Source organism: Elephas maximus, chromosome 12 (genome assembly GCF_024166365.1).
Source record: "Elephas maximus indicus isolate mEleMax1 chromosome 12, mEleMax1 primary haplotype, whole genome shotgun sequence".
NCBI lineage: Eukaryota > Metazoa > Chordata > Mammalia > Proboscidea > Elephantidae > Elephas > Elephas maximus.
The window spans coordinates 84,739,706-84,767,268 of NC_064830.1; the positions used below are offsets into that span (position 1 = coordinate 84,739,706).

Sequence of the window (27,563 nt, forward strand, 5' to 3'; positions counted from 1 at the left end):
GCACATTTGACATGGGTGTGGATACATTTTGATACGTTTTAAGTATTATGAAGTGAGGCCCCCATAAAGTAAGAGTGCCTAGAATGTACAGTTTTGTAAAGGGCTTTTGGCTGAGGAGAATGGTTGGACCAAATTTTAATATTGACATATTCCCCTCTGGTCATGTTCTGATCCATGCACCCTTAAGGATGTGGCCCACTTTAAGAACCATCAGGCTAAATTAGGCATTAAATTAGGAATAAGGGATTAACTAAAGACTAGTGAAAAGATGGAGCCCTGTAGGTACAGTGGTTAAGCGTTTGCCTGCTAATCAAAAGGTCAGCAGTTCAAATCCACCAGCCATTCCTTGGAAACCCTATAAGGCACTTCTACCCTGTCCTATGGGGTCAGGAAGGACTCAACAGCAACAGGTCTTAGTGAAAGCATACAGAAGGCAGTAGTGGTTCCGTGGTAGGATTGCCACCTAACAGACAGGGGACCCTGGGTTCAATACCCTATCAGTGAACCTCATGGACAACCACCACCACCCATCTGTCATGTTGGGGCCGACTTGCTGGCAGCTAACAACCACAGTGAAAGGGTATAAATTTACCACTTTGGAGGTGTGAGTACCAGGATCATTATTATTTTCTTGTCCAGTTTTTTTTTCATTACATGTTATTTTCTCCTTTTCATTCACAGAGAAGTTCCCGCCCCCCTCCACCCCCAAGAAAACCAGGCATTCTAAAGTGGACACAATGGCAAGAAAATTTCGGTGAGTTACCAGAGACGATACGGTGGAAGAAACTTTTCATACCTAGAAAGCACTGATGTGCGTGGTTGAGCTAACCTGTGGTTGCATCTCTGGGGTTGCCTTTGACTGTTGCCAAAATCTTTTGCCACAGAATTTCTATAAAGTACATACAAAGTTTATTTTATTATTCAACAAATATTGAGGCCTACTCTGTCCAGGACTGTTCGGGAATTGAAGATACAACAAAACAATTGCTGTGGAATCAATTGTGACTCATGGTGACCCCATGTGTGTCAGGAGTAGAAGTGTGCTCCGTAGGATTTTCAGGGGTTGATTTTTAGGAAGTAGATTGCCAGGCTTTTCTTTCAAGGCCTCTCTGGGTGGACTCGAACCTGCAAACTTCTTGTTAGCAGCCCAGAACATTAACCATTTGCACCACCCAGCACAAGCCAAAGAAATAAAATTCCTGTTTTCAGCTTGAGAGGTGGAGAAGACAGATGATTAAAAAATAAACATATACTATAAAAAAAAAATCAGGTAGTAATAAGTGATAGGAAGACAATAAAGAAAGGTAAAGGGATTAGAGAGTGATGGTGATACTATTAGATAAGGTGGCCAGGAAGATTTTTCTGACAAGATAATGATTGATTTAAATCAACTTCAGTAAGAATTTGGAGCGTGCACTCAGGAGGATCCCTAGGGGCACAGTAGTTAAAGCACTCGTCAGCAATTTGAACCCAGAAGCTGCTCCACGGGAGAAAGATGTGGCAGCCTACTTCCATAAGGATTGCTGTCGTTGTAGTTAGGTACTGTGGAGTTGGTTCTGACTCATAGCTACCCCACGCACAACAGAATGAAACACTGCCGGGTCCTGCACCATCCTCACAATTGTTGCTGTGTTTGAGCCCATTGTTGAAGCCACTATGTCAATCCATCTCCTTGAGGGTCTTCCTCTTTTTTGATGACCCTTCTTCTCCAGGGACTGGGCCCTCCTGATAATATGTCCAAAGTAAGTGAGATGAAGTCTCGCCATCCTTGCTTCCAAGGAGCATTCTGGCTGTACTCTCTCCAAAACAGATTTGTTCTTTCTTCTGGCAGTCCATGGTATATTCAATGTTCTTTGCCAACACCATAATTCAAAGGCATCAGCTCTTCTTCAGTCTTCCTTATTCATCGTCCAGCTTTCACATGCATATGAGATGATTGAAAACACCATGACTTGGGTCAGGCACACTTTAGTCCTTAAGATGACATCTTTGCTTTTTAACACTTTAATATATCATTTGATTTCTTGACTGCTGGTTCCATGGGCTTTGAATGTGAATCCAAGTAATATGAAATCCTTGACAACTTCAATATTTTCTCCATTTATCATGATGTTGCTTACTGGTCCAGTTGGAAGGATTTTTTTCTTTATGCTGAAGAGTAATCCATACTGAAGGCTATATACTGTCTTTGATCTTTATCAGTAAGTACTTCAAGTCCTCTTCGCTTTCAGCAAGCAAGGTTGTGTCATCTGGATATCACAGGTTTTTTATGAGTCTTCTTCCAATCCTGATGTCCCATTCTTCTTCATATAGTCCACCTTCTGAGATTATTTGCTCAGCACACAGACTAAATAAGTATGGTGAAAAGATACAATGCTGACACATACCTTTTCTGATTTTAAACCATAAAGTATCCCCTCGTTCTGTTCGAATAACTGTACAGGTTCCTCTTGAGCACAATTAATTGTACTGCCAATTTCCGCTCTTCCCAATATCTTAGTTATTGTGATCGTTAAGGTTGTGTGTCAGTTTGCCTGGTCCATGATTCTCAGTGGTTTGGCTGTTGTATGATAATGTAATCACTTCCATGATGAGATTTAATATAATGTGATCAACTCCATGATAGGATCTGCAGTTAGTAGCCAATCAGTTGAAAGAGAGTTTCCTTAGGGGTGTGGCCTACATCGAGTATAAGTGGACTTTCTGGCAAGGCTTTTGCACACTCTGGGTCCTACAGCTGGCTCATGTTCATCTGACCTGTGGCCTTGCGTGCCGATCTTTGGGACTGATCAATCTTTACAACCTATAAGCAAGAGCCGTACTGCCTGACCTGCCGAACTTGGGTTCACCAGCCCCTGTGGCTATGTGAATCAGGAGAAGCCTTCTTCTTGACCCACAGACTTCAGACATTGTAGCCTCTACAATCGTGTGAGTCATTTCCTTGATACAAATCTCTCTGTATATATTTATATGCTTTTACTGGTTTTTCTTCTCTAGAGAACCTAGTCTAAGACAGTTATCAAGTACTGCTATAACAGAAATGCCACAGGTGGATAACTTTAACAAAGAGAAATTTATTCTCCCACAGTCTAGGAGGCTGTCGTTAGGTGCCGTCCAGTCAGTTCCAACTCATAGCGGCCCTATGTACAACAGAACCGTCCTGCACCATCCTCACAATTGTTATGCTTGAGCCCATTGTTGCAGCCACTATGTCAATCCATCTCCTTGAAGGTCTTCCTCTTTTTCGATGACCTTCTACTTTACCAGGCATGATGTCCTTCTCCAGGGACTGGTCCCTGCTGATAACATGTCCAAAGTACATCAGATGAAGTTTTGCCATCCCTGTTTCTAATGAGCATTCTGGCTGTACTTCTTCCAAGATAGATTTGTTTGTTCTTCTGGCAGTCCATGGTATATTCAATACTCTTCGCCAACACCATAAGTCAAAGGCATCAATTCTTCGGTCTCCTTCATACATTGTCCAGCTTTCTCGCATGCATAGGAGGTGATTGAAAACACCGTGGCTCTGTCACTTCCTGATTATGTGATTTTTTTTTGTACAATAATTAACTTCTCTGACCCTAGCCTGTAAAATAGAGATGCAGAAAATGCATTGTAAATGGTAGTTATTATTAGTTTATGAATGTAGTTTTATTGTTCGTATTATGAGTTTTATTGATATAACTTCCCTATGCCCCAAGAAAAATACATTCCAAGCCACTAAGTGGGCTCCTGGCACAGTTTCTGGCATTTGTAATTAGGAATGGGATAGGACTTTGCCACAGCAGAATACCCTTCTGTGAATTCAAAAAGTGCACCATTACTAGTCTCAATTCCCTCACCTATAAATCGGAGATAATCTCTTAGAGTTTTTGTTTGTTTGTTAAACTGACATTCATTGAGCCACATTTATTGAGGCACGTTGAACTGCGTGCCAGGCACGGTTCTAAACAATATAAATGTATTCACTTATTCAGTCCCCAACAACCCAGTATATCAATTCTTTTTAAAATCATCTTTACCTAGAAAACTAAAGAGTTAAATCTAGAGTCCCCGAGTTAGGGTTCCAACCCAGCCTACTTGGCTCCAGAGCCTGACACACAGTAAAGCACAACAAATCTTTGTTGTTGTTATTAATTCTAGGCAGCCGCTGCCCCGGAATTTCTATTTAGGAAGGGCTTTTTTTAGGGTCGCTATTTTTTTTTAGGAGTCGCAGTCTACTTGACCGCAACCGGTTAGGGGTAAACCAGTTTATAAGAAGGGGAAACTAGTGAGTATTTGCATAGCAACCACAGTTTATTTCATAGCAACGATAATGTTTACTTAAATTGGGGAACTTGGAAGAGTTGATAGGGACTGTGGGGTAGGGGGACTTTGCCGGCCATCCTTTGGCACTCCACTATTCCGTGGAAAGTGGCCATAGCAGCAGCTAAAAACTGAATTCTCCTCCCGGAACCGCCCTATGAGCCAGCCCTCTTTACTCTAGAGCCTCCCCCTCCTTTTTGAGACAGATGGTCTCTTCCGTTCTCCAGGCTTGTTCAGGTTCCGCGCTCCTGAGTCACAAAGCGCGGGGTCACGTGGGCGGGCCGGTGCGCTTTGTGACGTCAGCGGCCCCGCCTCTTGGCCCGCCTATCCGCGCACGCCAGCCCCGCCTCGCGCGCGTCGCCCGTGCAATCCCTGCTTAAGAGACCCCGGAGTGGGGCGCTCGCCCGAAGCCAGGCCGCGTCCGCCATAGTGCCCGGCTTGGAGGTGTCGCCGACGCTTGGTGAGGGCCCGAGAGCGGCAGGGGGTCAAAAAAAAAAAAAAAAAAAGAGCCAGCGAAGCCCTCGCCGTGGCCCGGCGGTTTCCGGGCCTATTCTGGCGGTTCTGGGCCTCAAGCGGACGGAAGCGAAAGGCGAAAGAAGCGCGGAGCCCACGACGAGGAGGAAGCGTCAGGGAGCCTCGGCGGTGTCCCCGGGGTCCGCCACAGCCCCCCGGCCGCTGGTCGGGGCCGGGAGTGGTGAGGAAGTGCCTCGGGGCCTAGCCGAGGCCCAGTGCCGGCTTTGTGTTTGAGGCGGCGGCGGCGGCGGCGGCGGCGGGGGGGAGGTGGAGTCGGAGCCGGGGGCGGCCTGCGGGAAGGCCTCTCCTCCGCCGACGCGCCTTTTTGGCCTAGGCCGCGGGGCCGCCCGTGGCCGCCGGGGAGCAGGCGAAAGGGGTTTGTGTGTGGTGGGGGCCTGGGCCTGGGGAAGCTGACGCCGGTCGTCCGGAAGCCAGGAGGAGGCGAGAGGCCGCTGGTGGACTCCGGGCCTAGGCCCTCTCCCCTCAACCTTCTCCCGAGATCTGGGTCACCCCGATCCACGGAAGAGACCAACGGGAGGTGCGGCCGCGCTATGGACCCCTGACCCCACTGGGGTCGCTCGGACTCTAACGTGTGGACTGACCGCTACAGACTGCACCGCCTGCCTGCCCCCCGTCTCCTGCCGGCCCTTAGCATGAGCGAGGGGGACCCAGCCGGGTGACATTGTGCCCGTTGGCGGATTCTCCATTTCCCCTTCCCCGTCCTCATCCGCCTCCTCCCACATGAAGTGATTCTGAGTTTCGGGGGTTCTGGATTATTGTTCTTACGAACCCCTGCATTTGGTTGGGGGGTATTTAAGGCCTTAGGGTCCTTCAGTGTCTTTGAGTGTTTTGTGTGTGTACATATTTTGCGCTTAAGTTTATAAATATACGTATATTGAGCGTGTCCACGTCTCCTCGCTGAACCTTAGGAAACCTTTGGCACCATGTCCTGTGTGCATTATAAATTTTCCTCTAAACTCAACTATGATACCGTCACTTTTGATGGGCTCCACATCTCCCTCTGCGACTTAAAGAAGCAGATTATGGGGAGAGAGAAGCTGAAAGCTGCCGACTGCGACCTGCAGATCACCAACGCGCAAACGAAAGAAGGTAAGAGCCACACGGGCTCCAGATACTTGCTGGTTACAAATAGATACTAATCGTAAGGCGCCTGGCAGAAGACTAACCGCCATTGTGTCTCTAGTGGGACTGTTGGTTCTAATACTTTCAAGACAGCTTGGATACCGGGAGTTGCAGCAGCCTGCCTTGGAATTTAGCTGGCTTATTTGTCATCTGTAACAGACGAATCCCAAAACGTGAACGTTTGATTATTCCTCTCTGTTTTTAAAAATGAGAACTTGGGGTGGGAGGGGGTTGCAGAAATATCCAGGTTCTTTGGATGCGTTTTCTAACTTTTTTCCATCAGAAGGAGAGGAGTGCATATGCAAGGCTTGTTGATTAAAGCAGCAATAGAGACGCTTCTCTGGTTTTGTAATCTTAACGATGGGCTGTTGGCAAAATATATGTCCCCTTTCTCTCTCTCCCTGTTTTTTGGGGGTAAGGGGAGCTGGCTGTGTTGTGGAGAAGGGAGCTGCGCTTTGATGTTTTTGAGTATTTAATCCAGCCACTTTTTAATGTTGGAATTGTTCTTGAAACTTTGATATGTTCCGATGTGACAGGTTTTGAATGTAAATTCAAGAATTTGTAGTGCAGTAGTTAATTGAACTCAGTTCCTCACTATACTCTTAAAATGCAGTAACTGGGTACAGATTAAAAGTACTCATTTTTCTTTTATAAAAGTAGTAGTTGCTAGACAACATGACTATGTTGCTATTAGGATATCAGTAGGCTGCTACTGCGTGAGTGCAAATAAGCCACTGATTGTAACCTTTAAGGTCTTTCCCCTTCTTAAAAGTATTTTGTAATATTGGAAATTTTAACAGTAGATTAAAAAAAAAAAAAAGGCCGTGACAGCCTTTTTAGACTCTGAACTTGATTTGGTTTCTCTTTCTCGGTATAGTAATGCTGATAGCATTTTTAGTAGATGCCAGCATTTTGAGTTTTACTGATGGGATTTGAAGGGATAAAGTGAAGTTCTAACTAGGTAGGATATTTTATTGGTTACTGACTTTGTCTTAAAGCATGACACGGGTTCATTTCGTTGAAATGGGAGGGAGCAGCGTGGTAGGTAGAGTAAATCTTGTCATGTAGAAGAGCAGCGTTCCATTTCCAGACCTAAGCTTAATTCTGTTAAGGAACAGCTGTACTGGCACATCATGACTTAAAACTACTCGTTGTGGAAGAACTTTACTTACAATCACATGATAACATGTGAAGTATTCCCTGCTTCCCCCTCCTCCTTTTTTAAACAGGTGTCATGCCTAAAGGACACCTCATAGGAGGCTTTGGTAATTGTAATTAAGTGTAGCATCCCCATGCTTAAGGGCAGGAGGCATTGTGGTCATGAACAGTGGAGAAGTAGTTTTTTTTTTTTTTACATGCTATTCAAGAAAATAAGGGAAATATTCTTTCTTTTTTAAGACCACCGAAATTATCCCTTAAGTATTATAGTCACGTTTCACAAAACACATGGACTTATTTGTAAGAATTTTAGCCCATCTGGATATATTAATAAGTACTTATGAACGTAAGGAAAGAAAATGTAAATGAAGGTATGACTAGATGATATTAAGACAGTTTTAACGATCATATACTAAATTTTGTATTTTTACGAAATATTACGTAATGATTTGGGTCTAGGCTTTGTCCATCCTCTGTACCTAACAGCTGAGTACAACTTTCTTAGACTGGAGTAAGTTACGGTTGAAGAAATCGTTGACCATCATATTTAAGTGTTTTGTGACTTTGTGTTATTTCTTTTCTAGACTAAACCCATAGGAAATAAATATAGGATACATAATCAAATCCTAAAACCAGGGAAATGCTTTGCCCAACAACGTATTTTCTTTTATATGCTTGTGTGAACTATCATCTATTGGAGAACGCTTTCACAGTCAATTTAGATTTTTAGGAGAAGGAGCTAGGGATAGAGAAAATCTACGTTTTATGCAGTCCTCAGATTAGGGGAGAAAAAGATATCATTGAGAGTAGTGCAGAGGATAGCCATTTCGTGAGTTGATGGGAAATTGTACCCAATGTCACAAGACAGCTGACATAAGACTGTCACTTGGTTTTAACATCATCCAGTGATTTTAAAGATGCAAAATAAACGTTTATGGCTTCATAGTTAGGGAAATTGCCTAGGAGTGAATGGTGAACATTAGCTCGTTTTGAATTAATACTTTAAGTTACCTAATCTACTGTTTCTGTAAAACATTCCTTGTAGTTTTAGAAATTTGTCCATGTTTAGAGCCCTTTAAATAGTGATAAGCCTGAAATGCTTAGAACACAATTTGATATGTTTTAGGTGCAGTAATCCTGCTTGCTTTTTTCTAGACTGTATTTCAAAATCCCAAATGGTCTTTGTTAAATATGAAAAACTTATTTTCTCTTCTTCTGCTTTCCACACAGCAAACCACCCCCCCCGCACCCCCCAAAAAGGGTACTGTTCTGAATTTGCTCTGAGATTTGGAAGCTGAATATAAAATATTTTAAAAACACTCTTGTTAAAAAAAAAAGACTCATGTTCTTTTTCTGACTGCTTTTCTAAGCTTTCATCTTATTAATTATCCAAATCCATGCCCTTAATGTTTTTGGACCAAAAATTACATTGATGAGGAGAAATATCTTTTGAGGCTAACTAGGCTACTTGTTAAGGAGGTATTTTAAGTATGAATATGTTTTCAGGATAAGTTATTTAGGAAATCATTATCATAATTTCGGTACTTAAAATGTCAGGGCATCTTTGGGGGGGAGGGGATTAGAACACCTGACTTTTAGTTCGACACAGTATTCTGTTGATCAAGTTAATAAGTTGTCTTTGACAGCTCTTGTGGGCACATTCGAGAGTTGCTAGGTATTCAGAAACTTCCTGGCTGGTGTTTGACACCAAGTTTTGTTTCTCATGGTTCAGCACTTGGCTGCTAACCAAAAGGTCAGCGATTCAAACCCACCAGCCGCTCCACAGGAGAAAGATGTGGCAGTCTGCTTCCGTAAAGATTACAGCCTTGGAAACTATGCGGCAGTTCTACTCTGTTCTACAGGATTGCTATGAGTCAGAATCAACTGTAATGAGATTGGTTGTTTTTTGATTTTTCGTTTCTAGAATTACGTTTAAAAACCCTGTCTCCCCTTTCCCAGTTTTTCATAATTTGGGACTATCATGAACTATCTGAGATAATGGATATAGTCTTATATTGGTGTGCCTAAATCTAGAAAATTACATCACCCTAATTGGATACCTGTGAAATATGGCCTGTTATTTGAAATATACTGTAAAGAACTATTTAGCTTAAACATGGAGTACTAATATGACTAAAAATAACAAAGTTTGATATTCATTTAAAAGTCTAAAATGCATACATATGTGATAAGCTTGAATAATTGGAAGGACAGAGGTAGTCAGCTACTTGATACTGAGTAACTTAAGTGAAACAAATCTAATAACATTAGAAGAACAAACCCTCATGCCTGGTTGTGTGATTGAGAGAGGTGGATACATTTGCACATCTCCCAGTACTGGGTTATTTGTCTTTTTGGTAAGTTTGTAAACATCTTCCTGAATGAATCTTTACCATAATAAATGCATCAGTCCAATTTCTTTCTTAGCTTCATTCTTACAGAAGTATCGCAAATCAGACAGTCCAAGGAGGAGAAGAATAGGGTCCATTCGTCCTCCCCCTTTGTCATTTCAGAAAGTAACATTGCTGTTCATCCCGTTGCTTAAGCCAGGAACCCAAAAATTCATGCCTGATTTCTTTCTCCTTCGTTTACACACACGCACACACATTTTCAGTCCGTCAGCAAGTGTGTTGATTCTACCTCAAAGTTATCTATCTCTCCATTTCTACCTGCCGTTTTCTAGCACAGGCCATCCTTATGTCTTACTTGGACTAAGGAGCGGCAGTCTTATCATAGTTGTCTGTTTCTACCCTTGTTCCCCTGTGGCTCATTCTCCCCCAGGTACCGTAGTTAACTTTTTTTTAAAAAAAAAAAAGCATAAATCATGTCACCACTTTGTTTGAAATCTATGACTTCCTGTTGTACTTAGAAACAAAATATAAATAATGTATGATCTGTTCCTTTCCAGTCGTTTTTTATGTTATTCTTTCATTTTCTTGCTATTCAGGTCTTTTTATATCATTTTTTCACTTGCTTTTCCCTCTTAAAACACTCTTCTCCAGCTTTTTTGCACATCTGGCGGACTTCTCAGTCTCTAAGTTTCAAATGTCAGTTCCTCAGAGAGGCCTTTGAATCCATAAAATCCTTTTGTCATCGAGTGGATTCCAACTCAGCGACCCTATAGGACAGAGTAGAACTGCCTCATAGGGTTTCCAAGGCTGTAAATCTTTACCGAAGCAGACTGGCTCATCTTTCTCCCAGAGAGCTATTGGTGGGTTAGAACTGCCATCCTTTCGGTTTGCAGCCAAGCACTTAAACCAGTGTGCCACCAGGGTTCCTTTTTTAAATCATATTCTATTCAGAGTTGCATCCCATCTTTAATTCTTTATTACAAAGTTTTCTCTTTATTCATGGGTCATAATTTAATTTTTAGTCTGTCTTCCCCAGTAATGAGCTCCATGAGAGCAGGAATCATAATACAGCACTCAACTCATGTTTAGGGGCCAGGAAAAGAGACAGAATTTCTCTATTTGGAATAACAGGTTTTTCTCATAGCTCTGACGTTCAGCATTTCTAGCGTAGATAAACTAGAGCAGGACTTAGTCCTACTGAGATTTGAGATTCCACCAAAGTAGAGGCCCCGGACCCAGGAACCTGCTGACACTATTTGATGTCTTTTGAAGAACAGCGTCCTTACAGTTTTGTACATTTGTTCTGACAGTGTCAGTAATCTAGATGCAAGGAAGGTGGAATTATTAATGCTCTTTTATATTTAAGTCCATTTGCCATAAAATTTACATTTGGTGGAAATTTTCTGATTCTTGGGGACTATGAGTTACCGAAACCCCCAAACAGAAACTCGACTCTGTCTTTTTACTTACAGAATATACTGATGATAACGCGCTAATCCCTAAGAATTCGTCTGTGATCGTTAGGAGAATTCCTATTGGAGGCGTTAGATCTACAAGCAAGACATACGTTATGTAAGTATCTAAGTTGCATTTATTATTTAAGTTTTTCAGAGCAGACTTTTGTGAGAAAGGAAAAGCGTATTTTAGAATTCAGCTCATTACTTTACCCTTGATGTCTGTATCTTCTCAGCTCTGAGTTTTTTTTTTTTCCTTTCTAATTTCTTTTCCCATTAAAAAAAAATTTTTTTTTTTTTTTTTTTTTATAGTTAGGAGTAAGAGCCGTTGTTAGGAAGAATTTTCTCTCTAGATAGGCAATGTTTACAAAGACGAGAATGATTTTCAAATCAGTGAGTAAATATCCCTGTACCTTTGTTTTTTATTTGTTTGTATACATTCCTTTTTTTTTAATTTTTCAATCCAACCTTTTTTTTTCCACCTCAAAAAAAGTATTTAAATATCTTAAGGGATGTCTCCTGCTGCATATTTTGGCAGCATTAGGAGTATTCATTGATACTAACATTTACTCCATATCACTAAGGAACTTTGGGAGGTTATAGAATTATATAGGGTGTGTGACCATAGACTCTGAAATCAAGCTTAGGCTTGACTCACTCCCCTTACTGCTTCAGTTATGCTTATCAGCTGTATAACTTTGAATAAGTTGCCTAAAGTCTCTATATCTCAGAGAACAAAAAAAAAAAACAAACCCATTGCTGTCAAGTCTATTCCTACTCGTAGCAACCCTATAGGACAGAGTAGAACTGCCCCATAGGGTTTTCAGGGAGCAGCTGGTGAATTCAAACTACTGACCTTTTAGTTATCAGCCGAACGCTTAAGCACTGTCCCACCAGGGCTCCCTGTAGCTCGGATTTCCTCAAAAATGGGGCATGAGTACTTAACTTGGGGTTGTAAGGTTTCAGTAAACATTGCCTGGCACATGGTAAATGCCCGGTATATCACTGGAGTGAGAACAGCAGTTTCTCAGGACTACCCAAGAACTTAAAGGGCGGGGGGGGGGGGCGAGGGCAGGATTAAAACTTTAGATCCTTAACTTTTTCTTCCTTGCAATTTTAATAGTGATACTGGAATTCTAATTTGTAAAAAGGTCTAAATTAACGGGTAGTGAAGTTAGGAGCCCTCGTGGCACAGTGGTTAAGAGCTTGGCTGCTAACCAAAAGATCAGCAGATTCAAATCTACCAACTGGTCGTTGGTAACCCTATGGGGCAGTTCTACTCTGTCCTGTAGGGTCACTAAGAGTCAGAATTGACTCGATGGCAGTGGGTTTTTTACAGTTAGGTCAAGGAGCCGTGGTGGTACAGTGGTTAAAGTGTTCAGCTCCTAACCGAAAGGTCAGTGGTTCTAACTCACCAGTTGCTCCACAGGAGAAAGATGTGCTTCCATCTGCTTCCATAAAGATTTGCAGCCTGGGAAACCCTGTGGGGCAGTTCTACTCTGTCCTGTAGGGTTGCTGTTAAGTCAGAATCGACTTCACAGCAGCAGATATGTTTTTTGCTTTTTTTAAGTTGGGTAACTGTCTTCGTTTTTGTTTTTGGTCAGTGACAAATTCTGGAGTTTGCCAGTCCTAGGAAATGGAATGTGTTCTTGGAATTAAGATAAAGTCACCTCCTGGATTTTTTTATTCAGGACTTCCAAATTATGCACAGGTCTAAAAACTCTTTTCAGATGCTAACGCTGCTTTATAGTCAGGATAGCATAAACTAAGACTAAGCATTTAAAGGCTATCTTTAGCAACCCTGCTATCCTCCCTTGTGTGGAATTTTAAGAGAATTTCTTCTTGAGCTTATTTATCTGTACATTTTTAAACTTCACATTGTCCATTTCTACATTACAACCATTTAACTCATTCCTTTAACTAAAATGCTCTGTCAGATTGTGTGGCGCATTTTTCGGGAAGTTGGCATTCTTACTTAATCCTTAGTCATTGTTTTGAGATGTTTTAAAAATGAAAGTAACTGTCAACATATCTTTCTGGATTTGAAAGTTAATTTTGGAGCACGGCAGTTTCTCAGGAGTCTACATCTTAACATCAATAGCTGTGGGCTTGCTTTAAGAAAATCTGATGTAAAAATTTACATTTGGATCTATTAAAAACTGAGCAATAATATATGATAAATTTTTCAGTCTATTCAGAGTGAACAATAAAGTTTAACAAAATTCCCATGCCACCTTTCAGAAGCCTTTTTTATTGTTAAGTGGCAAGGTCCACCTATTCTAGAATTTTTCAGTATGGATTTTTATTTTTTTACTACAAATGCATCTTAAACTGTGGAATGGTACCAGGGCTCTCTTAATTGAAGTACTGTGTTCAAAAATTGGCTGGTATTGAAACTTTATGTCAAAGGAAAATTGTGTTCCTAAAAATACGTGATTGGAAGTATGTATTAAGAATATCACAAAAAGTACATGAAAACTGCTCATGTCTAATGTCATTTTTTTCTTCTGTTTGTGTTTTAGAAGTCGAACTGAGCCAGTGATGGGAACTTCAAAAGCAGTATGTAAAAACACAATCTCACACTTTTTCTACACATTGCTTTTACCTTTATAATGTAGCAGTGACATAATTTTTTTTAGAACTTACTATCCAACCAGTCATAACACATATTGTGAATAAAATGTATTTTGATGACAGCTCAGTTGAATATGGATATATGTGGCATAATTTGCACTCCTCTTTTGTAGAGCTGGGTAATTGGTGCCCCCCCAAAACACTGTTTCATATTAAATATGAGAGCATTTCCCCTGTATGACACTGTGTTGTACAGTTAACGTGTGATCCTCTTTAGATCATGTAGGTTTGACACTGATGAACATGATAACATGTTCTACATCTGTCTGTCTATAGTTAGTATTTTGTATGTATGTACAGGCTGTTGTGTGCTTTTTGTTTCTTGCAATAAAAAAAAATGTTTGGAGTGTATATTTTGCCATTTTCACGTTGTATCACTTAGTTTCTGTTAGTTTTTGTTTGTTTTTTTTTTTTTCCTGCCTGATGGATGGCTTTAAAAAATGCATTAGCAACATCTGAAGCTTAAAGTTTGTTGCTTTCTCCACATTCAAACACATTATAGCAAAGATTTCCAGAGACCATGGATGCAGCTTTATTATTTAGTCTTGCTATATGACACCTGGAAACCCTGGTGGCGTAGTGGTTAAGAGTTCGGCTGCTAACCAGAAGGTCGGCAGTTTGAATCCACCAGGCACTCCTTAGAAACCCTATGGAGTGGTTCGACTCCGCCCTATAGGGTCGCTATGAGTCGGAATTGACTCAGCAGCAATGGGTTTGGTTTGGTATATGAGCACCTATTCTTTATATCTACATGCTATAAATATGAAGTGAAACCTGAAGTTGGCCCCCCCATAAGCATGTAAATGTCTCAGTGATTTTGATTTTTTAACAACTAGACATTTTTTCAGAAGTTAGTAAGATTTCTTCCATTTCTATCTAGTCTGTCCAAATTAAAACATTTCCTTCTTACAAGATATTAAAATGCTGCATTAATTGTAGGCCAAGTAAAAGCTGTAGCTTATCAAAGGTAACTCCCTATAACCAGGTTAACATCTCCATTTCTGTTATCACAGATTAACCTTAAGTATGACACCATTTTTACGTTGAGTTTTTAATTAAAAGGCAGCAGCATTCCTAAACTGTGGGGGTGACACACGATCTGATTTAGAACACAGGTTTATAGTAACTGGGCTCTGTAAACTTGATGGTTCTCTAAACATTTTATTGCTCAGGCTTGTTATTGTACACAATTCAAGATGTCTTAATCTTTCTTTAGAATTCAAGAGTATTGCTTGCTGTTTCACTTTATCCTCTTTAAATACTACCAATCTTTAATTGTGTATGAGGCATTTCACTAACCTTGGATCATTGGATCTTATACAAGATAACAGAATATATCTGAACTTTGGACTTGGTCTCAAAAATATATATAGCCTTAGTTCTCATGGAACTAAATATAGTGATTGAAAGATCAAAATTCTTAGTCTTTTGGGTTTTTCCCCCCTCTTTTTGGGTATCTGGGTTTTTTGGGGGCAGTTGTTTTTTTATTTTGTTTTTTAAAAGCATAACGCTGTAAAAAACTATCCAAGTTTCTGTTTTGCTGGTGATTGGTTTAAAATTGATTTTTATGTATCCAAATGCTAGCACAAATCAGATTGACTATCCTGGTGACTGTAGTAGTTAATGTAACATATTTTGTATAAAGTACATTTTATATAGTATTTAAACTAATACAGATGAAGTTTTATTTCTTGAAAACAGTTATTTCCTTTTTGTTTATTAGCATGTGTATAAACACAAATCACATGTTTATAAATAAAGTTAACATTCTTTTAGCCTCGTGTGTTCCCTGGCATGTCTGTATTACATTTATAAGAAGCAGTTTATTTTAAGCTTATTTAGGTTTTTCTTTTTTTTTTTAATACTTCAAAAATGGCTTTAATTTTTAGGTAGAATGATCTGCAGTAGAGTCATTGGATAACTAATACCCATCATTTATTTGCTTGGAGTACGTTCGCTGACAGTTAGAATGAGAATATAGTCATCAAGCCTAATTAGTGCCCGTCTTAGGAAACTAAATTACCTGGCTTGTACATATTCACCAAAAGACAGAGTTAGAGGCACTCAACCAAATTTTTCATTCTGATTATGTATGTACAGTTTTGATAACTTAAGCCAACTGTGAACAAGATGGCTTGTTGAAATTGCCCAGTCTTGTTTTTCATAGTCATTCTTCCATGTCGGTACTCCAGAGCTGGTGGTTCTTCATTCTGCAAAATATCAGAATACCAGTTTGTAGGAGCCTTTAATTTCAAGCCAGTGTAATTGTCACAAGAGATTTTAGATCCTTGCTCCCAGAAGCCATACCATTAATTAGACTCAGGGAGGTGGGTTGATTTTAATGATGCCTACAATGTGCATTAATCAGTTTTTTTTTTTTAAGGCAATTTTTGTGACATGGTGGGTTTTTTTTTTTTCCCGCCTTTATTAGCTAATCACTGAGAGTCACTTTTTATTGATGTTTAGTGTATATAAAATCCTGATTTTTTTAAATCATTCTTTTGTCAACATTTTTCATTCATTTCTTAACTACCTTTGCTATATGTAGAGAACAAAATTGGATGCCTTTCTAAATTTGTTTTAAATTTGATTTATAGATTATAAGGTATTTAGATGCTATGGTGATTATTTGGTAGAAGAAGAGGCCATTTAGGTGTCGTTATATATCTGAAACCACTTTTAACTCAATAAATATACAATATTAATAGCGGGTTGCCAGAAAGCTAAAAAGAGGGCAAAAGAACAAAAAGAAATCCATATCCAAACTGTTAGGAGTGGGAAGATCAAAGTACTAATTGGTGGTTTTTCAGTTCCACCTCTACCAGTTAATAAAACTGGTTACCGTCTTTCTATCATCAGTATTCGTTTTCTAGATAGTAATGGACTATTTTAAAGTGTTATTACTTTGTTTCATTGGTTAAAAAACATAGTATAGGTGTTGGTTGACAGCAATTTGTTCAGCCCTTGTTACTTAAATTCAGAGCTGATGTAAAATGTAATCCTCTTTAGATTGAGTAGGTCAGAATTTATTCTGGATAAAAAAAAGTAGGATATCTATATATGCTTCCATTGTTGTTGTTTTTTTTTTCTACTTACCCATTGAGATTAGTTCTTTAAAGAAGGAACACCTCACCAAATCGGGGCAAGAGTGAGAACCCACTGGTGGATTGTGTGGTCATGTCCTAGGAATGTGGGATTAATGCTTTATGAACTCTTTACAGTCCTTCAACGTGGAACAAAGAAACATTTGTCTAAATAAGTGTTCCAGTAATAATTTCCATCAAACTAATTTTGAAAACCTTAAGCTGTTTGTAAGATGTAGCTTAAATTTAGCCAACATTGTTCTTATTTACATTTATTCCATTGCTGAGAACTTCATATTGAAACTGGTTACATTTCTGTTTTGGGCTTCAAGTCATGCTACTTTTAATACTCTTTGTTCTCTGAAATACTTACAAAATGCGTTGATGAAGACACAACTTCTTTGGGTGGTTTTTTTTTTTCCAATTTGATCCAGACATCTTGTTACGTTCTCTCCATTTTAAAAGAGTTCTAACCAATAACGTGGGAAACTTACAACATGTTAAATAGTTAACCCACTTACTGCATAGGAAGCTGATCGTACATTTTCATTTTGGTACACTTGTAGGGAAATCATATCTTCAGCTTTACATGCTAAAGATATGCATGTATGTAAAATCAAACCCACTGCCATCGAGTTGATTCCGACTCATAGGAACTCACTCTGTATATACACAATACACATGCACACATAAGTACACACACTTTTTACTGGTAGTAAAATCATTTCAGAAAATCAAAGAATGAAAAATTTTAAAACATGTTATACTTTTAAATACATTTTTAAAGCCCTCTTATACCTTGACACGTAATACTTGTTCCATTTGGTTAAATTAAGTTTTTTTTCCAAATACTACAATTCATTCCAAGTGACAGCTCTGTTTGCCCTTGGAGAACCCAGGGTACCTTTGGGTCCCTGTTTTTGGCTTAACATCTTTGCCCTGATAAAGCTGTGGTTTCTTTGGCTAGAAGCTATTGTCATTCTTAATATGGGAGAATAAATTTATTCAAACCTATCAGCACAAGCTCATAAAAAGAAAAAAGTTGCAATTACGTGGAAGCTGTTATTAAAACAATTACCTGGGCCTTTAAAGAGCTGCTTGTTTTAAAATGTTCTGTAATGGCACTGTGGAAAAGTTAGATTTCTTCCCTCTTGCAGTGTACATGGTCTTGAGCATTATAAAATTTAGAGACCATTGAGAGTCATGGGACTCTAAGAGTCTGTACTCTGAGATTATTTAATCACCATTCTGAACAAATTTCCTATGTGACATACTTTTCTTTACCCCATTTCTTCGTTGTAATTGGGTCCCCCTCAACTATTAACTTTTATTACTGTATGTGAAATATACAGAGAAGGATAAAGGGGGTAAGCTACACTTTTTGGTTTAAAATAAAAAATGCATTCTTTAGAAAACGTCTAAGAAAATATCCAGTATTTGAACATTAAATGGCAGTAGGGGCTAAATGATCACTTTCAGATGTTTTCAGTGTGGAACTTGAATGTGTGTTTAATTTTTTATGAACAGATTGATGACTCTTCTGCGTCTATTTCTCTGGCCCAGCTTACAAAGGTATATATATATATACATTCTTGAAAGTATAAGTCTTTTTCTAACATCGTATTTTTTTTTTGTGTGTGTGGAACCATTTTTTAAGAGGGGTGGGGGCAGATCTATTTTGCAAAACCATTGTACATATTGTGACTATCCTGTAAAGAGTAGTTCCTCTTTTGGGAAGATAAGGGAGTACTTTGTCAGCCTCAGCATAATGTTGGAATGTTGTTCATCTTCAAGACAGAAGAAACAGGAAGCTCATTTTTTTTTCCTTATACATTTTGTTTAATTATACATTGGAAACTCTAACAGTTCTGGAGGAATTCCCTGGTTTTGGCTGTAAATTAGGTGGACTTTCTTTAAGCAGCCAAAATAGAAGCTTTCCTTAACATGGACGATTGGGTGGTTATTTCTTGAATATATCAGTTGATCCCGTGATAATCAACATTTTAAATGTGATACAGTTGTTTCTTATAGACTTGTAGTCTGTCTGCATTAGAAAAAGTTTTAAACAACCTAATTTGTTTGAACACAGACTATGTGAATGGTGTAAGTGTATACAGCTGTTTGCAGGAATATACCAATGTGTATGTTTGGCTGAGGGACAAATTGTTAACCTCCTGAAATTATTGTATATGCCATGTTTTTCAATAAGATTGCTTGAATTTTCTGCTCAACAATTGTACATTTTGCTTGGGAAAGCACTAGTGATGGATTACTTTTTAAAACGATAGACTCAGCTTGCAAATTAGGCCTTAAAAAAAGCAAATCTTGCAGAACAGGCAGACTTTTCTGAGGGCCAAGAAGGAAGTTATCCAGTTTTCCAAAAATCTTTTTTTTCCCTACTATCACAAATGCGAAACCAAATTTAGCAACCGAGATTAATGAAAAGATGGGCTTTCCATTAGTGCTGTCCCTATCATGTCCTTGGCTTTGTTCTAGGTTGTGTCCTTTTCCCCTAGAATGTATCCCCCCCCCCCCGCAAAAAATGTCCTAGTAATAAATACTGCTTTTTAAGCTCCTGTTCTGGGAAAATTAAGCATTAAAAGTGACAATTCTAAAGCATAAAGTGGGCTAAAGCCATCCTCTTTAAAATTTCTAATGCAAAGTGGTTTAGCACAGAGCTTACATCTTTAGGAGTTCATAGTTTACTGTTTTTATTCTTATGTACTGTAAGGGCCATATTTGAGTTTTGGTCTATTTCTACCATTGTTTCTCTGGGGGGAAGGAGTTGGGGAGTTTTGGAGGTTTGGTGATTTTCTTTTTTTTTTAACTATTTGTAAATGAATGTTTGGGTTCAAACAAATTAGTTGTTAAACATCTGTAATCCAGTTTTCTGTAAATGTTACTGTTGTTCTAAGCTCTGTTAATGTTAAGCATTTTTTGTATATAAAATTACAATAAAATGTTAAAACTGTTTGCTTGTTTTGTGGATGAATGTAAAGGTAAAACTCACTGGATGGCTGATATGAGTGCCAGATGCTTGGAGATTGAAGTTATTAGGAATCACTCCCTTAGACCCTGCTTATATCTAGACTATTGTAGATAATACCCCAAAGCTGAAGTCCATAAGACTTACTTGGAGAGTTGAATTTAAAATTATGAAAGCTCAGTGCACATGCTTTGCACTTAATTTGAAACTGACACCACCTACCTAAAGTGTCTGCAGACCTAATATGTGCTGCATACAATGTTCAGTTGTTCTCCCCCTACCTCCAAGATGTGCCTATAAATTATAGTCGTAATCTATTACACTTGAATTACTTTTAAGGTTTAAAATCAAGTGTTTTCTTCTGTCTTAACCTTAGCCCTTAACTCTTAGAGGAGTAGTATGCAAACCTTACTGTAAGGTACAAACAGGGTCTAAGGTTTGAGTGCCTCCAGAAGGACTTTCTTCAGTTCTGCAGACACGCAAACATCATATAACTATGTAAGGAGCCCCCAGCGCCTCTCCAGGTTGTACCTGTAAATGGCTGTGTTTGTGCAAGGTTAGTTAGGTGCTGCTCTTTACAGGATGAGTGGTGTTGTCTTTGGCTGTGTGCTCTTCAATGTCTTTCTAATGTGTGTGTCAAATAATTACCTGTTAAACAGACTGCCAATCTGGCTGAAGCCAATGCTTCTGAAGAAGATAAAATTAAAGCAATGATGTCGCAGTCTGGCCATGAATACGACCCAATCAAGTAAGTCCGTAAATACTTTTTACTCATAGGAACTTATCGGGGGGTTCCCTCCCCAATGAAAGGCATTATTTTTTGGAGTCTTCATGTACATGTAATTTTTTTTCCCCTTTCAGTTACATGAAGAAACCTCTAGGTCCACCACCTCCATCTTATACCTGTTTTCGCTGTGGTAAACCTGGCCATTATATTAAGAATTGCCCAACAAATGGGGTAAGTCCAAAGTAGATATTTTAGCACAATCACTTTATTTTTCTTAGAATTATTTCTTAGCTATCTTATGTTTCTTGGTACTTAACTGTCTTTTCTGTTACAATGGCAGATGAGCATGGCCTCTGGAGCCAAATTGCCAGGCTTCAAATCCTGGCTCTGCCACTTAATAGTTGAGTAAGCTTGGGCAAGTTACTTGCCTTCTCCAAGTCCATTTTTCCTTCTCTGTGAGATGGGGATAATAATAGTGTTTACCTCACATGGCTATTGTGAGTATTAAATGAGATTTTTTATATATATGTATATATAAAAAACACTACAAATAAGCAGTTCACACTGCATAATGTTAGCTAATATTATTATTAAAGGTAACTGCTTTCTCTCTTCCTCTTCTCTCCCTTTTCCCTTGGAATAGGATAAGAACTTTGAATCTGGTCCTAGAATTAAAAAGAGCACTGGAATTCCTAGAAGTTTTATGATGGAAGTGAAAGATCCTAATATGAAAGGTGCAATGCTTACCAACACTGGAAAATATGCAATACCAACTATAGATGCGTAAGTATTCAGATTAGGTATGACCTGTGGAAACTACGATCATACCTAGGGTGTAGTGTTCTGATCATGGGCTTGTAACTTGGCTACTGGGACTCTAGGAACATTGTGTACCAAGGCCATTAGTCTCCACATGTTGCTTTTCTGTGTTAAGAATGAGAGGCTGCAGTCTGCTCCATTTAAAGCAAATTTAAAATGGATTCGGAGATTTTTATCAATGAGTGCCACTTCCCTGTAGTCCTCTAATTTTTTTCTTTTTCTGTCATTCCTTGCTTTCTTCCTCATTTACATACATACTCCCACATAATCTTATATATGCTATTTGCATTTTTTTGTAAGTGAACAAGACATGTCGTAATTGATCATTTTGAGAAACGAAAGACTTAGGAAAAAATTATGAAAGATGTTGAGGCAAACCTAAGTGCCAAGAATAAATGAACTGTTGTATCTAAGTGTGGATATACCATGTGAGTCTTTGAGCCTCATCTATTGTTTACTTTTGTAAGCCATAAGTTCAGATCAGCTGTATCTATAAAACCGTAATGGTTTTTTTTTTTTAAAAAGATTCTTTTTTTCAGATTTTATTTTATGAGCAGGTTTTAATGAAATGGACAAATAAAGACCTCGTGGCATGATTCAATTAGATAAACTTACCGTATCAGCTCTTATTAATATACTTAATTACTTTAAGCAGCTGTGAACCCATAATGTACAACAAAATGTTAAGTGTTCTTTTGGGCTGTGGTTCTCTGACTTTATTACGCTTAAGAATCTCCTGCAAAAGTTGTGTTAAAATGTTCTGGGAGCCCTGCCTTGCAGTTGTTGGTTTAGTGGTTTTGCGATAGGCCCCCGACTCTGCATTTTTAACAAGTCTACCAAGAGATTTTGAAGTTAGGGAGTCCTTAGGACATACTTTTGAGAAACATCAATTTGAAGAATAGGCGTTCATGTTCTCAATGACAGCAGAATTGTATATAAGAACACATTTTTCCTCAGCTTCATGCCATAAACGTTGAAGGATAGTGTTATGGATTGAATTAAGTCTCGCCAAAATATGTGTTGTAAATCCTCACCTCTATGCTTGTGGCTATAACCCCATTTGGGAATGGGTTGTCTTTTTTTTATGTTAATGAGGCAGGATTAGTGTAGGGTGTATTTTGGGTCAGTCTTTTTTGAGATGGGGAAGCAAAGCAGAGATGGGGGAAGAGAGATGTCAAGCCAAATGAAGGTGGCCCAGGAACAGAAGCTCAAAGAAATAAGGACCTTCCTTTAGAACTGACAGAGAAAGCCTTCCCTGAGAGCTGGCACCCTGAATTCAGATATCTAGCCCACTAGAGAATAAATTTCTGTTAAAGCCATCCACTTGTAGTATTTCTGTTACAGCAGCACTAGATAACTAAGACAATAGGTGTCAGCACAGCTTCCAGACTAGGACAGACTAGGAAGGACCTGGAGTCCTATTTCCAAAAAAAGTTGGCCAGTGAAAACCTCAAATCTGTCTTGCAAGAAGTACAGCCAGAGTGCCCCTTAGAAGCAAGGATGGTGAGCCTTTGTGTCATGTAATTTGGACATGTTATCAGGAAGAACCAGTCTCAGGAGAAGGACATCATGCTTGCTGAAGTAGAGGGTCAGCGAAAAAGAGGAAGACCCTCAATGAGATGGATTGACACAGTGGCTGCAACAATGGACCCAAACATTGCAGTGATTGTGAGGAAGACTCAAGACCGGGCAGTGTTTTGTTCTGTTGTACACAGGGTCGCTGTGAGTCAGAACTGACTCGATGGCACGTAACGAGTGATTTTGACATTGAGTAGTGGGTGGAGGCTGGAAGAGTTTTAAGGTGCCTAATAGTTCCTTGGAAACTCTATGGGGCAGTTCTACTCTGTTCTGTAGGGTTGCTATGAATTGGAATCGACTCGACGGCACTGGGTTTTTGTTTTGTTTGGTTTTGGTTTTAATAGTATAAAAGCCTAGATTGCCTTGAAGAGACTGTTGGTAGAATTACAGATGTCAAAAGCAATCCTGGTGAGGGCTCAGAAGGAAGTAGGGAGAGCTATGGAGAAAGTCTCTGTCATCTTAGAGAATATGTATGGTGCCAGCAACAACAGAATGTTGCTAGAAATGTGGGCGTTAAATGCGCTTCTGGTGAGGCTTTAAAAGAAGACGATGAATGTGTGATTAGACAATAGAAGAAGGGCCATATTTTTTTTTGCAGTGGCAAAAAACTCATCTGAATTATGTTCAGATATTTGGTGGAAGGTACAACTTGTAAGTGATGAACTTGGATATCTGGCTGAGAAGATTTCTAAGCAAAATCTTAAAGGGGACACATGGTTTCGGAAAGAGATGAACTTAAAAATGAACTGTGCAAAATAAAGACAACTTAAAGATTTGAAATATTTTGTTGTACCAACTAAGGACACATGTCCTAGAATGTTCACCAAGGACGTGGCTACACAATCTTTCGTTAAAGATCTAACAAACTACCATAGTGAAAACCCATCAGCCTAAACTGAAGGGGACAGAGAAAGAATGAAAGGAAAGAACACTGTCTGCTTCTCGGAATTGTACAGGCAGGAAACAGGCCAAAGGAGCTACATCTGTTTTCCTCCAAGAAAAGAAAAGGACCATCTCTTGAGCAGCTCAGAGATCAGCAGAATTGTTGGAAGGAGCACGAGAAGCAGGGCCTTCTCAGTTTCAAAGGGTAGGGCAGAAGCCTAGGTTTCAAAGAGTCAGATCTTTGTCAGCTCAGTTCTGGAGTGTGGGGCTGCCATTAAGGTGTGCCGGGGGATGGGCCACTGCCCAAATCTGAGGGGACAAGGCTGCCGTGCACAAGGGACAGAAGAATGGGACCTGCAAGGCCAAGGGAGTGAGATCGCCACTCAGGTAGACTAGGGGAATGGGGCCTACCAAAGCCAAGCGAGCAGAGTTGCCATCCCAGTGGGCCTGGAAGGCGGAGCTAAAGCCAGCGGACCTCCATCCAGAACCCAGAGGGCTTAGCCAACACTCAGAGATTGGAGGGCAGGGCCATTGCCCAGATGGCCTCAGAGAACAGAGGATTATTTTCAAGCCTTGAGAGCTAATGTAAATTATTCTACTGGGTTTGGGACTAAATTGGTTCACTGGGTTTGGCACTTACTTGGTGCCCATTATCCGTTCTTTCCCTCCGGTTTCTCCCATTTGTAATGTGAATGTATACCTTGTGCCTGTTGCTCCATTGTATTTTGGAAGCAGATAGCCTGTATTCTAGATTTCACAAGTTCTCAGATGAAGAGGAATTTTGTCCTGGGATAGAATACACCCAAAGTCTCACCCATATTTGATTTAGATGCTTCAGAATATGAGATTTGGGATTTGGAGTTGATTTAAGGCTTGTGCGATGATGTGGTAGGGTTTTTCATGTGGCAAGGACATGAATTTGGGGAGGCCGAAGGGTGGAATATTTTGAATTGAATTGTGTCCCCCCAAAATATGTATTGTAAATCCTAATCTTTATGCCTGTGGTTATAATATCATTTGGGAATGGGTTATCAGGTTAATGAGGCAGGGTTAGTGTAGGGTATATCTTAAGTCAGCCTCTTGAGATACAAGAAATAAAACAAGCAAGCAAAGCAGAGATGGGGGAAGAGAGCGCTAAACCACATCAAGATTGCCCAGAATCAGAAGCTCAGAAGAGACAAGGGTCTTTCTCCAGAGCTGAGAAAGAAAGCCTTTCCCTGGAGTCGGCACCCTGAAATCAGACTTCTAGCTGCCTAAACTGTGAGAAAATTAATTTCTGTTTGTTAAAGCCACCCATTGGTGGTGTTCCTGTTCTAGCAGCACTGGACAGCCAAGACAGACAGCACAGTGAGCAGGTGGGGATGATGAAATTGCTACGCTTTGGAATGATACGGAAAAGATTTAGTGTTTTTCAGTATGACTTTAGTAAATACAGTTTGCAGATAAGAATGTTTTCCTAATCTGCCACCCCTACTCACTTCCTCAACTTCACTCCATCTATCAGTCATCATCCTGTGTTTTTGTGATTCATCTTAGAGCAGTCTGTTGTTACGCTGTTTTTAAATCAGAGACATTTCATAATTGCTTCCAAACAGCATTAGGTTTAAATTGATGATTTTTTGCACACAACCTTATTTAAGAGCAGACCGCTTCATCTATATTATGTAAAAGTATTTCAAAAATCAAAATTTGTGTTGGAAAAATTAACACCACCTGTGAACCCTAACTAATAACTAACGTCATTGCTTTTGAATGCTAAAACATAAACCCCATTGGTGCCAAACACACAGCAAATACTGGGGAAAGATGGGAGCCCAGATATTTTAAATGAAACTTTCACCCCCTCCACTAACACCGCTGATAAGCAACTCAGACTCTTCTTCTGTTTCTTTTTTCTATCCTCTGTTCTCCTCTTTTTTTTTTTTCTTTTCTTTTCTCTCTTTTGGGCAGTGGGAGACTCCTCTTTCACAAATTGGGAACAATGGGGCATAAGCAAATTGACACTTATTTCTGGAATCGTGGTGATGTCTATGGAGCAGCTGCAACACAAATAACACACCTAAGGTACCCTACTCCGTACAGCTGGGATTCTTTCCTTTTCAGCGTTGAGATAAACACACTCTGTTCCTAAATGAAATGAGAAAGGATTTCCCTAGGAATTCCTGCGTTCAACAGATTGGACTGATTACAGAAAAGGGGGTATGGAGGCAGTGGTGACAAGTCTGAGAACGGCTTTTTTCTGGGGTGGTGTTTTGAAATATATTTAATGTCCAACATTTCTGCAAAACACATTTCTACAAAAGACTGAACAGGAATGTCTAATGAGGTGTTACTTCATGTTTTTGTAACACATTCTGATCATTTAAGTCCTTAATATTTTTTAATGACTATAAATAGATTGAAATTTCCTTAAAATAGCGAGTATAAGTAGAACACTGATTCTGAAGTCTTATTCTATCATTTATGTGGTAGTGATAAAATATTTCCTTTGAACAGTCTTTCCTTAGCTGTATAATGTCAGTACTAATTGTAGTTTCTTATCTTGTGGCATTCAGTTAAGTAATACCTTCACAGGTTTTGGGGACTGTTGAAATGTGGGAGGGAATTTGTTTTCGCAAGGAACATAGTAGGATAGAGAAAATTGTGACTGAGGTGTTCTCGTGTCTAAGGTCAAATCCTGTCTCACTGCCACTTAAATATAACCTTGTGGCACTGAGTATGTTGCTTTACCTTTCTGGCCCTCAGTTCTTAGTTACGGATTAGATGATTCTAAGATCCTTTTAGCCGCGATTTGGGCATTTTTGTTGTTGTTGTTCCTTTATGCTACATTTGTTGAGGATTTTGTTTTGTGTCTTTTTGCTGTGGTTTTTGATGTTTGGGGGGAGGATGTTCATAACTTCTCCCTTATTTTGGAAGGTATGCTTGTCTGAACTAATTGGGCATTGCACTGAATTATATGTCCTATGTAATGGAACATGTAGCATGTCTTGGGAATAACTTTGTCTTGTTAACTATGTTAAAATGCTTAAACCTTCTTTTACAGAGAAGCATATGCAATTGGGAAGAAAGAAAAGCCGCCTTTTTTACCAGAAGAGCCATCTTCTTCTTCAGAAGAAGATGACCCCATCCCAGATGAACTTTTGTGTCTCATTTGCAAAGATATTATGACTGATGCAGTTGTCATTCCCTGCTGTGGAAACAGTTACTGTGACGAATGTAAGAAATCTTGGCCCTTCAAGTACACGTATTCTAGAATACTTGTATCTTCTTGGGAAGGCTTTTAGCAACATTGTATATTATAGTAATAAAATATGAAATGTTGATAATTGATGAGTGTTAATGAGCATTTAGTTGTGGGAAGTCTGCTTTGGTTGCTTGAGAGAGAGGGAGATAGACATATCTATCAAGATAGATGGAGTCCCTTTATCCTTTTAGATACTAGAATTGACTACCTCTTGTGCGTACCTTCATCAGGGTGACTGCTGAGGTTTTGTAAAATATAGAATTATTGTTTCTTATACATTTTAAATGGTATGCAGAAATATATAAGCCTTTTGGGCCTTATAGATTATGGGAATGTCTTTAAATGGTACTTAAATGCCTTTCCCTCTGTCTTATAGGGTCGCTATGAGTCGGAATCGACTCGACGGCACTGGGTTTGGTTTTGGTAAATGTCTTTCCGGATTGTGCATAATAGCTTATTCTAAATTTCTTAAGTATTATTGAGACTTGCTTCCTCTAAAAGTACTGTTCAACATTTGCCGTGTGGTTACTCATGACTTTTTTTTTTCCCTAATCACTTATATTGAAAAAAAAAAAAACAAACCTGTTGCCATCAAGTTGATTCTGACTCACGGCAACCCTGTAGGACAGAGTAGAACACTGCATAGGATTTTCAAGGAGCAGCTGGTGGATTCGAACTGCTTGCTG

At 39.3% G+C, this 27,563-nt stretch overlaps 1 protein-coding gene across 2 annotated transcripts in view; it reads left to right on the top strand.

The window, feature by feature from the left end:
- The first annotated feature begins 4,631 nt into the window (after positions 1–4,631).
- The window catches only part of RBBP6 (RB binding protein 6, ubiquitin ligase), a 34,767-nt gene continuing 11,835 nt past the window's right edge, over positions 4,632–27,563 (top strand). For both annotated transcript variants that reach the window (XM_049903235.1, XM_049903237.1), the window contains exons 1-8: positions 4,632–5,928; positions 10,943–11,042; positions 13,447–13,483; positions 18,169–18,213; positions 20,287–20,375; positions 20,489–20,585; positions 20,998–21,137; positions 26,677–26,849. In XM_049903235.1, the coding sequence (XP_049759192.1) occupies positions 5,763–5,928; positions 10,943–11,042; positions 13,447–13,483; positions 18,169–18,213; positions 20,287–20,375; positions 20,489–20,585; positions 20,998–21,137; positions 26,677–26,849 (847 nt within the window). In that variant the 5' untranslated portion in view covers positions 4,632–5,762. The remainder of the gene's footprint in view (positions 5,929–10,942; positions 11,043–13,446; positions 13,484–18,168; positions 18,214–20,286; positions 20,376–20,488; positions 20,586–20,997; positions 21,138–26,676; positions 26,850–27,563) is intronic.